The sequence below is a fragment of the Larus michahellis genome, chromosome 3 (assembly GCF_964199755.1).
Source record: "Larus michahellis chromosome 3, bLarMic1.1, whole genome shotgun sequence".
Classification (NCBI taxonomy): Eukaryota; Metazoa; Chordata; class Aves; order Charadriiformes; family Laridae; genus Larus; species Larus michahellis.
The window spans coordinates 123,625,549-123,638,522 of NC_133898.1; the positions used below are offsets into that span (position 1 = coordinate 123,625,549).

Here is a 12,974-nt window from a genome sequence, read left to right on the forward strand (position 1 = left end):
GGATAACTTATTTCCTGATTTGGAGAACATATTTAGAATGAATACAGGGCTTTTCTAAATCTAATTGGTTTCGGTCAATTTGTAAAGACTGATTAGCTACCTGTAGTGTCTGGACAGCCTAATCTCTTACTCAGCTATTGGGCGTTGGTCAAACAACAGTAAAACTTGCTTGATCAATGCTTGAGTTTGTGAAACACACAAATACTATCAGTTATTCATTGTTTCCTCACAAGCCTTTAATGTTTTGAGTAAAGCCTGTGCATTAACATAATTTACAGCAAAATGGAAATAGCCTAAAAAAGAACAAAGGAAGGAAGTATTTTCTGCTTTTTTTTTTTCCCCTTCGTGAAGAAACATGCAAATGCAGGTAACAAAGATTTAACTTGTTACGAGGATGTTGTGTGAAGAGAAAATGAAGAACCTAAATAATGAATTTAAGTGTTACATGCCTACCTTGTATCTAGCTTGATATTTTAGAACAAATGACATATTGGGGCTAAGGGACTAAGCAGTCCACCTCTATTTTGAAGCCAGTCTGGCCTCAGCCTTTAAGAGACCCCTTGGAGCCTAAACCTTCAGAGAGTTTTCAACAAGGCCTGTTAAGTCCACAATTTCAGTTTGGCGTTGAAGGTCCGTTTTTAAGAAAAAATTTTAATGCCTTGTTCTTTCAGGATTTTGCAGATTTGCTGTTATTATTCTTGTCAGATGATGTTGCGCAGGATTTGCATATTAGTACTTGATGGGGTAGTTTGCAGTGGCTGTCCAGTACCCGCCAAGTCACCCTGTCAATAGCAGAGCTCTTAGAATCAGTCAGTTCAAACTGATCATTTGAATTGTGCATATAATAGATTAGTTATTGTCTTCCCAAGAGGAGCACATCACCACTGAGTGCTCCTGTGCTTGTTGGTTTGTTTAAACCCCCTGCTCTCAGCCTTTCTCACTGTTGAAAGAACTCATACTTCAAAATTTAATTTTTTTTTTTTTTTTTTCTGGTGTGGAGCATGTTTGCAAGACTATTTTCCTGGTGGGCAGAGTGGTGGTGGTGAACTTGTACTGCCCAGGTAATGGTGTTGTCTCCAGGGCCTTTGAGGGTGACAGCAGCTCTTTCCACAGCGTGCTTACTGGGTCAGGCATGGGTTTTGTGTCATCTCACGTCCAGGTGACTGGTGTGGTTATAAATTCATATAAACAGTTGAGACAACGGTGCATCTCTGCAAAAGGATAGAGCTGGTATTTTTAGACATTGGGTGAAAACAGCCCCAGAAACCTTCACCTGATGGAGCACTTCACTGTGGGGTGAGGCGGGCCCCTGTGAGGGGACGGGCAGGGTGGGCGCTATGGCAGCCGTTCCCTGGACGCTCAGGCTGGATATTAGCAGGCTTCCAGTGCAATAAAACCGAGGTTTTTACCTCACGGACGGCTCCCGCGGCAGCCCTCACAGGAAAGAGCGGCGTCGCGGCTGTCGCCGCCGGGAGTTGCCCCGCACCTCTCCACAGTGGAAGCGGCATGGAGGGACGGAGGGTGAGGGGGTGTTCCCGCCGCCCGCGGGGGACTCGGTTCCCCGGGGCGGGGAGAGGGCTCCTCTGGCGGGGAATACCCTCTCCCGAGCCTGGAGGGCAGCGATAGCGGCTCTGCCCCTCCAGGGTGGTGGTGTTGGGGGAGGAGGTCGGCACCCGCTCTCCCTCTCCGTCCCTCCGCCGCCCCGCCCCGGGCTCGCAGGTGTTGGACGGGGGTGGGCTGTCCGCTCTGCCATGGCGGGGGCTGCCGAGGACATCCCGCAGCGCCCGGAGGAGGAGGTAAGGGGCTGGGGAGGGGGAAAGGCGGCTTGAGGAGCCCCTCGGCCGCAGTCCCGTGCTGAGAGCGTGGCTGAGGTCCCGCTCCGGCGCGCTGGGTTTTTTCTTTTTCAATTTCCATTGCCCGTAGATTACGGGGAAGGGGGCTGAGCGCCCTCGGGGGTTTGGGGCAGCCTGGAGTTGTTGCTGCCGTGTCTTCTGTGGCGCCTCTTGCGCGGTCACGTACCTGAAATAGCTCTTAAATCCTTACCGCCACCCCGCTTCTCTCCCACCAAGAAACTCCCTGTAACTCTGATATTCTCCCTCGAGTGCACTGTATGGTGTTTAATCTCCGCTTTGGTGGCAGGAGAAAGCTCTTCCTCTGGGCTGTCTCCGACCAAGGCAGACGGGGTATCGGCGGCAGGAGAGGGCAGGGCGGGAGGGTGGCTCTCCTCAGGAAGCCTCATCGACTCCTCGCTGCCAGGTGGAGTTGCCAGTGAGAGAGTATCTAAATGAGATATAGACCTCTATAGACTCGGCCCTTGCCGATACAGGAGTGGAGAGGCGGGTGAGTGGGGACCCCCCTCGCCTCCTTTTGAGGGGGGTGTCTGGAAATTCCCCCCGTTGAGGGGACATTGGTAAAACTGGGAAGGGGCAGCTTCAAAACGGGGGGGCCGAGGTTGCCTTTCATGATGCGGTGGAGGGCGTTCAAGCCAGGGAGCTCATCGGACGTTGTGGGCACATGCTGTTCTGGCTTGAATTTTTGTGTTCAGAAAGCCTCTGGGTGAATTCACATGAGAAATCTGAAGGTTTTAAGCAGAGATACGCCATCTTGGGCCAACAGGGCCCCTTGGCTCTACGTTGCCGGCAGCTGGAAGAATATCCTGGGAAAGCACTGCTATATCCTGCCTTTTTTGTGTGCCCTTTCTAGGTGTCTGCAGCCAAGCCCTGCTCCTGTTATTTCTGCCACTCAGGGGTGGGCTGATGTCGCTAAGAAAATTGAAAACAGTCCTCAAGATACTTGGTGTGAGGGACTTGGGATCCCACCTGTGACTGTCACACTCATGCTTTTAAGAGGCAGTTGTATGGTCACTCACAGAACAGAAACATTACCCCTATTAATTCTACATTGAGAGAAAAGCTGACTCAAAAGCTGCTCCTCGTTAGCGACATTTTCATTGTTTCTCAGATAAACCTAGGCTAGCGTTTATCTTTGAGTCACAGGTTTTGCTCTCTCTTCTTACTGCTTTTAAATTACTTGTTGGTTCAGTTCTGGACCCGACTGATAAAGAATAGCTTAGGACAAAATGCCTGTAGTGTTCATGCAATATCTTCACACAGTTGCAAAGAGTTGTTTTCAATGTGCGTAAATACTTTATTTAGAAATAAGATGATCTGGTACAAACGCTGTATTCAATTTCTGCTCTGTTGGGGAATGGAAAACTTACAAGCAATGAAAAGTATGGTTTCAACTTAAAAGAGAATTAAAAATAACGGAACTACAGCGTATGAGATGCATTAATTTTCTGTAACAATGTTTAAACTTACTCTTCATTTTAAGGAGAAAAATAAAATCTTTCCGCTATTATGCTTTCTTAGTTTACCTTGAAACACAATTAACTTTGATATGACAGGGACATATATAAGTAAAAAATTGTCAATCTGAGAACCAAAAAAAATAAATTAGAACTTCGTTTGACCTTCCTTTCTCTTACCTCCCACCCCATCCTCTCAGCTTTCTTCTAAAACTTGTAGAACCAATTTTGATGTTGACATTCAACTACACCACAGGGGTCTCTAAACAAAATTTTCATTGTAAATACTTTGTATTTTATTCATTATTTGACTGCTGCCTGCACATTGAGATCTCTAGTGATTTTTTGGAGTACCTTAAACTCACTGACAAACAAATGCAAGTGAAAAAACTGTCACTGGTTTTCGCAGAAATGAAGCAATTTCTGTTGCTTGAGGAAGCAATGCAGCAGGGAAATTCAGCCTTAAGAGAAAAAGCTTGTTAGTTGCCCACAGCCAATGCACTGCCATTGGGCCCACTGCTCTGCACAAGCGCGATGTTATTCTTCTCAAGGCAGCTTATGGTGTCATTTATTAGCACCATCATGTAAACCCAACCAAGGCTGGGGGACTTACTGCTCTAGATCCTTCAACGGGCAGCTGCCACATCCATCTTTTCTACTCTCAACTGTAAGCCCAGGAAGTTAGAAAGAAAGAAATGTTTCAGCTTTACTGGTGCAGAGACCTAACTTCATTTTTACTGCTGTCTCAGAGGATACTGAGGTAGAAAATGTAGGGATTAACGTATAACTTCAATATGGAGAGTCAAAATAGATTATGGGCTGTTTCTTTTGGAAATAGACACCACAGTGTAGAGTCTGAATGATTATTTCTCAGCAGGCAGAAACTCAGGGGCACTGGGTGAAATTACCAGGCAGCAGATCTACAATTAACACAGTGACATTTCCTTTCATGGTACGTGTCATTCACATGTAGAGCTGCTGTGGCATATTATGGCTTAATGTATGAATGAGTTACGAAAGTAATTAGGCAAAATAAAAGGAAAACAGGTATTGAACAGTAATGTCCATTCCGGGAAGTTCATGAACTGCTGATTCCCTGCGTTTCTGTGACTGACTGTGCAGGATGCCTCTGTCTGTTATGTCTATCTGACAGCTTGTAATATTCTGAAAATAACACTCATAAACAAAATTTAGTGAAAACTTAACTACTGCTATGGCCCAAGTATTTATTTTGCTTCAAGGTGATCTGGAAGTGTGGTTCAGAAAATAGTTGAGCATCATCCTGGGAGTGTGTGGAATCACAGTGAGACTTTTAAAAAACCACATACTAAGATTGTAAATTTTTAAAGCATGAAACTGATGTAAAGACAGGAGTACTGTCTACAGCCTGTAAGTTTAGGTCTTGGTTGACTGTTTCCCATACCACAGCTTTAATTAGATTAATTATTAAGAACTTAACATCCTTTGTGTTATAAAAATATTTTGGAATAATGTATATTATATAGAGGCATTTACTTTTTCTGTGTTATCATGGCCTTAGCTATTGAAAGGACAAGGGGCAATGTTCTTAAATTGAAAGAAGGACATCATAAGGAAGAAATTTTTATGATGAGGGTGGTGAGGCACTGCAACAGGTTGCCCAGAGAAGCTGTGGATGCCCCGTCCCTGGAGGTGTTCAAGGCCAACTTGGATGGAGCTTTGAGCAACCTGGTCTGGTGGGAGGTGTTCCTGCCCGTGGCAGGGGGTTGGACTAGATGGTCTTTAAGGTCCCTTCCAACCCAAACCATTCTGTGATTCTATGGCAGCTACTAGGGAAAATAAGTGGGAAAGGTGGGAAAGCAGCCTTATGGATCTAAAAGGTTTTTCTCAGCTTATTTTGGGGGTGGAATGGGATACAGGATTTACGTAGCAGTGGCTTATGTCTCTTGATTTCAGCTGGAAGTCATCTTGCCAATGCTTGGAGATCAGAAGGGAAGTTACCAAAGGAAAATAAACTTTTAAATTAATTTATTTTCTGGGAGGATGGAGATGAGGCTAAGAGAAGGGACTGATTACAAAATAAAACAGCGTGGTAGGGTTTAAAAGTACACAGCTCCTGGAGCAAAGCTCAGGAGGTCTGTGTTGTGAGTCAAGCAAACAAGATTCTATAGACCCCATGAGTCTAGTAAAGCTCACATTTAATAGGACTTATGTATGAAAAATGGAGAGTTACATTGTACAGCAGATATGTACATAGTCTGTTTGTTTCGTTTAAAATCTGTTATAAAATTAAACAGTATACTGTCCTGATGAAGTCTGTAATTTTTTTCCTGGAAAGAAGAAAATTGCCAATGTGGAGTACACTTGAGGCCTGCTGTAACAATACCATTTTGCAGCTCGTGCCCTGACACTGTCCTCTTTACTCAGGGGTAGCAACAGGATGCCACTCCATCTTTCTCTGTGGAAACAAAAAGGAAAGAGTCCCAATACTCGTGCTTGCTTGTTCACACCCACTCAGATAAAACAGTTCAAAAGAAAATGACTCGATGATGAAAGGCTCTGTCTAGAAGTCTAAAATATATCAAAACTCTGTTAGGTAGTAAAGATGCTGGTTCTTAGTAAATTTAAAAATATTCGGAAATTAGGTAACGTATCAGAATGTTATTGTTGTGGTGGATCTCGTTACCATATCCCTATTTTTATCCTGATCTAATGTAAGAATTAAGCGCTTGTGTAGTCAGTTCATAGAGAGGGCAGACCCAGGATTAATATTGTTGCTCCTCTTCATGTTTCCTGGTTCCTGCTGACAGCAATCTTTAAAGAGGGATTGCAAGCTTAAAAGTCTAAAGTTGGGTTGGATGTGTTGACCCTTTGAAAGGAATGCAAGATTAATGAAGAGTCATTTTCTTCCTGTATTTTTAATTTTATGGCATGAAATTAAGTCTGGAGATTTTTTAAGGCTGTTTTAAAGTTCTCCATTAGAATTTCTATTAGACTTGGTACATTTTTTTGTCTTTTAATTACTGTTATGAAACCTTATTTTCAGCCTTTATCTTACTCTTATTTGGCAATTCTATTAGAGAATATTCTTGGATGCTTACTGTACTTTTCAAACATCAAAAGGCAAATGAGAGAGCACAGTTTTGCAAAATTTTTTAAACACGCCTAGGGTGGCTTAAGAGTCCTTCCTAAAGAGGACTCGGGCCCCAAAATCACTTTCCCTATTTTACCAACTTTCACAAAAGATACACAGAAGTCAGGTCAAAAGGAAGATATACAAAGTCAAGTGACTTTGCCAGGGTCACACGAGCATTTTGTGACAAAGTAAGGAGGGAACGAATCACAAATGTTTGGGACTCCAGAACTTTCCTTGTATGAATGTTGTCTAATTACTATGGTATGATAATATATATCAATTACTGTGGTCTGAAAGATTAATATAAGAAATTATTTTTAAAGGTAAATAGTTTTCAACCTTAAAAAAAAACCCCTGAGTTAAACATTTATAGACAAAACTAAGCTCAGAAAATAGTGTAAAGACATTTGCACCTCTTTGCTGCTTCTTGCTTGTTTGTAGACTTGTTCTTTTTTAATAGCCTGTGAGAAGCAAGTAGGTAAGCCTAGATTCCCTTGTAGGAACACTGTAATCTGTTTTTAGGGGCTGAATTAAGGAACAAAACCATTAAAAATCAAAGCAATGAGCATCCAAATGCCTGTTGATGATAGGCGTTGAGGGCATATGGATTTATTAGTGGAATACCTGTGAAGCAAATGCCCAAATTTGGTGTTAACCTTAGACTTTAACCTTATGAATTCTGTAGCTTTTAACTTGTGTATCTTGATTTCTTTCATCATTTGTTCTGCTTCATGTTGAACAGGAACACAGGCTCTCGATTTGCGGCAAATTATGCTATGCAATAGGAGGTGCCCCAAATCAAGTGGCAGGAAGTGCTGCTGCTTTCTTCCTACAGATCTACCTGCTGGATATAGCCCATGTAAGTAGCAGAAGAAACCTTTACAGATTGCAGTTTTACCTCAACGCTGATGTTGTCAACAATGTCCCTGGAATGATAAAAGGTGAATTAGCTAACAAAGCTTTTAAATTGTCTTGTTATCATTTCCTCTAGCTGTTCAGCATTCTGGAAACTGCATAAGCTTGTTCAGAAATAGTTGGGTTTTTTTTCTTTTTTCACTAATTTCCTTTCTGTCTTGAAGTGGCCATTGCTTGCTTTTAGTTTGCAATCATTAGAAGAGCTTTAGGCACTGTAAAGCTCACACACTTGCAGACACAAGAAAAAGGAGTGTCAAAAGTCAGAGAGTGTAAGATATGAGGCATCTGAAACATTAATAGCACCATGTTGAGGTTGTGAAGTTTTGTTCATTTGGTTTAGTTAAATATCATTGCGGTTGCATCCAGTAGTCAACATAATTTCATATAAATTTGATTTGGTTTGTCTAGGATAATTTCGTTGCAAAGAAACCTGAATGATCCTTCCTGAAGGTTCTTTCCTTCCAGTCTGTGGCTTTCTGGTGCAGAAACTGACCTGGTAAAACAAAGCAGTAAGAGTCATCCCATTCATCTGACTTTCAGCTGCTCCGGCTAGATTTCAGGACAGCAGAGAAACAAAGAAAATCAATTCACAAGCATTTTTTACTGTTTTGGCTTGTCTTGTATGTCTGCATGGTAACTAGGTGGGACAAATAAAGGATAGAAAAAAGGATTTTAGGGAGATGAGGCCAAATTGCATTGACTGTGAGAACAGCTGTAGCTGAAACTATGTGAGTGGCTTTCAGCACTGATGACTGTTTTTATTTTCTGTAAAGAACAGGAGGTTCTGGATCAGATATCATTATCCACTTGATGTTTAAGATGTAGAAAGACGGAATATCATGACTTGGGGAATGGAGGTGGGCAAAAGATTGGGTTTATGGTTTTCCTATAGAAGTCTGATATCAGAAGCTGAGGTGTGACTTACTTGATAAAATTGGCAACACAGTAAGACTGGCATGTAAAACTGAAATCCTGAGTGTCTTGTTGAGACCAAAGTCACAAGATCTAGAAGAGGGGCCAGTGTTGGACAGCAGTGTCAAAGGTGTCAAGTGATGGTGTGGAGTCTGAGGAGTTGGAGGTGGAACAGGTGGCTTGGAGATGCGGCAGGGAGGGGGATGCAGCCCTGACTACAGCCATTTCACACTTACATCAAGGACGGCAATAGAAGCCATTGGAGATGATGAAGCATGAACTGAATGAGAAAGATGCTAATACAATTTTCCCAGGGTGCTTATAAATATGACAGTTTTCCTACTTTCTGCTTATCACAGAATTTGAAAATTCTTGAAGCTAGGGATTGTTTATTCTTTATGCATTTGTGTAGAGGGTCCAGAAAGCTGGGATACCATACTTGCATCTTTGGGCACTACCTAAATAAATGACATAGTAATTATTATTTTGTTAACAAGGTCCTACTGAAACCCAGTAATTTTGCTAAATATTTGTAATGATACACTTAGTACTTCATTAAGGGGCTTAATTATTTGTTCCTTGATGGTTTAGTTTGTTCTCTGAAGTAATCCTGCAGGGACAGGACTTATTTCAAGGCCTGATAAACAGCTCTGAAAACCTGTGGGGTTTTGCACAATTTTCAGGGGAGAGCATGTAATTTTACAGTCACTACCTGGATTTAATTCTTGCCCACTTAGAGGGCAGAACTGTTTTAGTTCTTTGAGGGATTGTGAAACTTGCTAGATGTGATCTTTCATCCATAATCCAGAGCCTTCCTAAGAAAATTACTTTTGTATTCACTTTCTGTAGCTTACAGTTTTTCCATTTGAATTCCATGTTCCACCTAAATTACCTGTATAAACTACAGACATATACATGTAACTCCAAACCACACAGGATCCTTCAGTCAAATTACTACAAAACACAAAAACCTCTGATAATAGGATCCTCATCTTTATTCCTTTTGAGATGGGTGAATTTAGCATATTTTATCTTGTATTTTATTAATACTGAGAAGTTTCTGGCATTGGTGCTGACAGACACTAAATTTAGGTGGCTAAGAAAATGCAGCCAAGGGATGTATAAGCCTATACCAATAATGAAGACAGTGTGACTACATAGACTCCATTTCTAACATGAGAGAGGTTTAATTTTCCTTAAGGCTTTCTTCCACCTCTGTTTATCTAATATCCACTTTCTTTCAGTCTATTCAAGTTACCTGAACAAAATACTAATGCGGAACCTACCTAATTTGAAGTTTTCTGTCCCTTTGTCCCTCATAACTGCCGTATTTCCACCCCTGTATCATTCTGACTGCTATTTTGTTCCTGTTTTGGCTGACTTGTCTCTTGAGAAGCAGTAATGACTTCTGAGCAGTTACAGTGCAGCCCCCACAGCAAGCCTGCCTCAGGGTTGGTGGACTCCTTGCCATCCTGGCTGTGGGAGGGCACAAGTCGGTAAAGGTGGATGAGGTGAACATCAGCAAACTGCTGTGGGACACGGCCCAGTGCTCATCCTAGCCTTATCCAACAGTGCAGCGATGGGATGCTTGGAGAGCCACTGTCATTTCCTGCTGGAGACTGCCATTCCAAATCCTTCCCCCGTCATAAGCTTTCTAGGGTGGAGTATGCGTCTCGGAGCTGGTGGTGTCAGGAAGATTGGCTGCCCCGGCAATTTCACCTAATTTGGGCTAAAGTTTAACAGGTGTGATTACAAAAGTGCATAGCATCTGCCTTTTACAAAGGTCATCCAGGACATTCAGAGATTATTGCTTCCTTCTTTCACTCTGAGGGCATACCTACCACAAATTTTGCAGGCAGGGGACCTGCACCAGCTGAAAGCCATGTGATGCCGCCTCCTAAGGCCATAAGCTCTGCAGGAAAGCAGGGGATACTAGCTGAAGCTTGGTGTTATATCAGCTGCATTTGCCAGGCTTCCCGCTGCATTGGAGCACTGATAGCACAAAGAAGCATATAGATGAAGGGGTTTTGTCTGCTGTCGCTGTTTAAGCCACATAGGCTGTTTCAACAGTCTCTCTCTCTCTTTGATAATTGATTTGAGGGACATTCACATTTATATAGATCTCAATGACTTTTTTAGGCCTATAGTTTCAGTGGCATGAACTGAGCACTTGGAAAAGAACCCACTTTTTTTAACCATTGTGTGATATGATTTCCCAGTCTCTCTACAGATATATGTGAAAAATAACTACATTGCCTGGGATAAACTGTTTTTCAGTATGGACACTTAAGTATGGTCCTCCTGGGTTAACTTCAAAGCTATTTCTACTTGGCCATTTTATTCTTATGTAATCTGTAGGCATTTTTCAAGTGAGATTTGTTGGACATGTGCTGGCAACTTCGATTTGAACAGATGTGCCTTATGCAGTTCACTTGTCACAGTTCAGTTTTGAGTGGATAACATCTGCTGTGCTTACAACGTCTTCCTCAGACACATGCCACCAGTTGGCAGCCTTGTTGGTAATCTCAGGAGATGACAAAACACGGCTGCATGTAAACAGCTCCCTCTACTTTTTCCTAGGTCAGGTCAAGATAAAAATGTAGGGAAATGGGGCTGTGTGGGGAACAAAGTGAGAGAATAATTAGAAGGACTCTTCAGGTTTTATGACTAAAACAAGGACTTTAGTCTACTATTTGACTATCTGAGTCCTGTTCCTAGTCCTGAACACATTCGTAATCTCTCCTTCCTTGCACTTTTCCCCTCTAATCCCTTCTTGCATAGTGCCTGTTCCAATGTCTCATTTATTTGCTACGGGTAACCAAGAGTAATTTCTATGACAGCAGCAGACATGTTTTGTAAATGAACTATCATTATTCTTTAAAACAGTGAGGGTTTTTTTCTGGAAAGTTGCTTTATGCTGTTTCATTGTATTGTGAAACAATGGCTCTTGTTTACAGTATTCTGTCTGTACTTTCAGATTACTCCGTTTCATGCCTCTTTGGTGCTGTTCATTGGCAAAGCCTCAGGTGCAGTTACTGATCCCGTTGCTGGCTTTTTTATTAGCAAAAGTAGATGGACAAAAATTGGGCGGCTCATGCCTTGGTAAGCATAGATGTGTACATATATTTACAGATATATATATGTATATATATGAATATTGTGTGTATGTGTGTGTTGTGATCATACCTCATTGAATTAGACTCATTTTTCTTTGCCTGTTTCCCAGACAACAGTGATATTGTATTCATTTTACATATATAAAATAAAAAAGAAAAAAAATGCCTGTCACGTATTTCCCTTTACATTGTTCACCCGTGAAAACATAGAAGAGATTTTCTGCCACTGGAGACACAAATAAAGCCAAGACACTGCATTGTTAACAAAGCCAGAAGCTCAGATCTGAAACCTTCTTGAATTTGTGGCTGAATTTGCAACTTTGTCTAGATTCCATTAGTTTGGCTTCACTCCTCCACAAAGTTGGAAGTTGTTTCTACTTGTGTCCTAGTATGCCTTCACTTCTCACATCAGCCTTCCAGGAGCTCCGTCAATGATAATTCTCTAGGCCTTTCAATTCAGTAAAGGATGTGTGCAGACATGTGGAACAGATGTGACACCATGGCATTGACAGGCTCAACAACCAGCACTGTCCTGACACTCTGTTACATTCTTCCTAGCAGCAGTCATCGTGCTTCCCTTACTTCCCCATAATCAAAATACTTATAGAATTTTCGTGGTTGGAAGGGACCTTTGAGATCATCGAGTCCAACCATACACATACAAAAAAACCCCTTACAATCTCTGTCACTAGAGCATGCCCTGAAGTGCCAAATCTATACGTTTCTTAAATACCTCTAGGGATGGTGACTCAACCCCCTCCCTGGGCAGGCTGTTCCAGTGCCTGACCACTCTTTCAGTAAAGTAGTTCTTCCTAATATCTAACCTAAACCACCCCTGCCGCAACTTCAGACCATTTCCTCTGGTCCTGTCATTATTCACTTAATTAAAAAATCACCATGACTTTTATAACAAATAAGATACTGTAAGATTTTGATCAGCATTTTTAAAGGGACAGTGTGATGCCTCGCTTTGACATACTTACCCTTGTATGCACTCTAGCTAGTACACTCATACATGTGCTGTCCATGTGCTATAAGGAGAAGGTAGAATAATTAACGTTACTCGTATAGGAAGGAGATTGACAGGTGTGAAGCAAGAAATTGAAAAGGATTGGTCTGTATTAGAGCAACCCAAGCTTATCTATGCCATAGAGCATTTATTTGTTGGGGTTTTTATATTTTGGAAGTCAAGGGAAGACCGAGTAGTTTGTGAAATAGAGCAGTGATGAAAGACTGCCTATCTCATGCATTATAAAGATGTAATGTAAACTATTTTGTATTATTAATTTTGAATTCATGTAACCCCCCAACTTGATTCATAACAAAAATCTAAGAGTAAACGTGGTATCCTGAGCAAAGAAGTTGAATTTTCATGGAAAATAAGACCATTTTTTTAGCTCTTGCTGTCACGTGGTTTTAGGGCTACAGAAACTTGTCTGTGGGCAGCTTATATCGACAAAGAATAGAAGGCAAGTACATGTTGGAAGAAGGCTGAGATCAGCTGCTCTTGGCCCCAGCAAGAACAGGGCCTTTAGGTCAAAGTTAAGCTTTTTGTCAAGAGCCCTATGCGAAGAGAGAAGCTTGCTGCTGTTTCTCTTTCCAGGGTTTG

At 41.9% G+C, this 12,974-nt stretch overlaps 1 protein-coding gene across 5 annotated transcripts in view; it reads left to right on the top strand.

Annotated features, from left to right (window-relative positions):
* The first annotated feature begins 424 nt into the window (after positions 1 to 424).
* MFSD2B (MFSD2 lysolipid transporter B, sphingolipid) overlaps positions 425 to 12,974 on the top strand; it is a 39,020-nt gene continuing 26,470 nt past the window's right edge. For 3 of the 5 annotated variants that reach the window (XM_074581961.1, XM_074581963.1, XM_074581964.1), the window contains exons 1-3: positions 425 to 1,796; positions 7,165 to 7,281; positions 11,227 to 11,351. In XM_074581961.1, coding sequence (XP_074438062.1) covers positions 1,752 to 1,796; positions 7,165 to 7,281; positions 11,227 to 11,351 — 287 coding nt within the window. In that variant the 5' untranslated portion in view covers positions 425 to 1,751. Of the gene's footprint in view, positions 1,797 to 2,703; positions 2,799 to 7,164; positions 7,364 to 11,226; positions 11,352 to 12,974 lie in introns of those variants that run through there. The other 2 variants (XM_074581962.1, XM_074581965.1) reach the window with 2 other exon arrangements.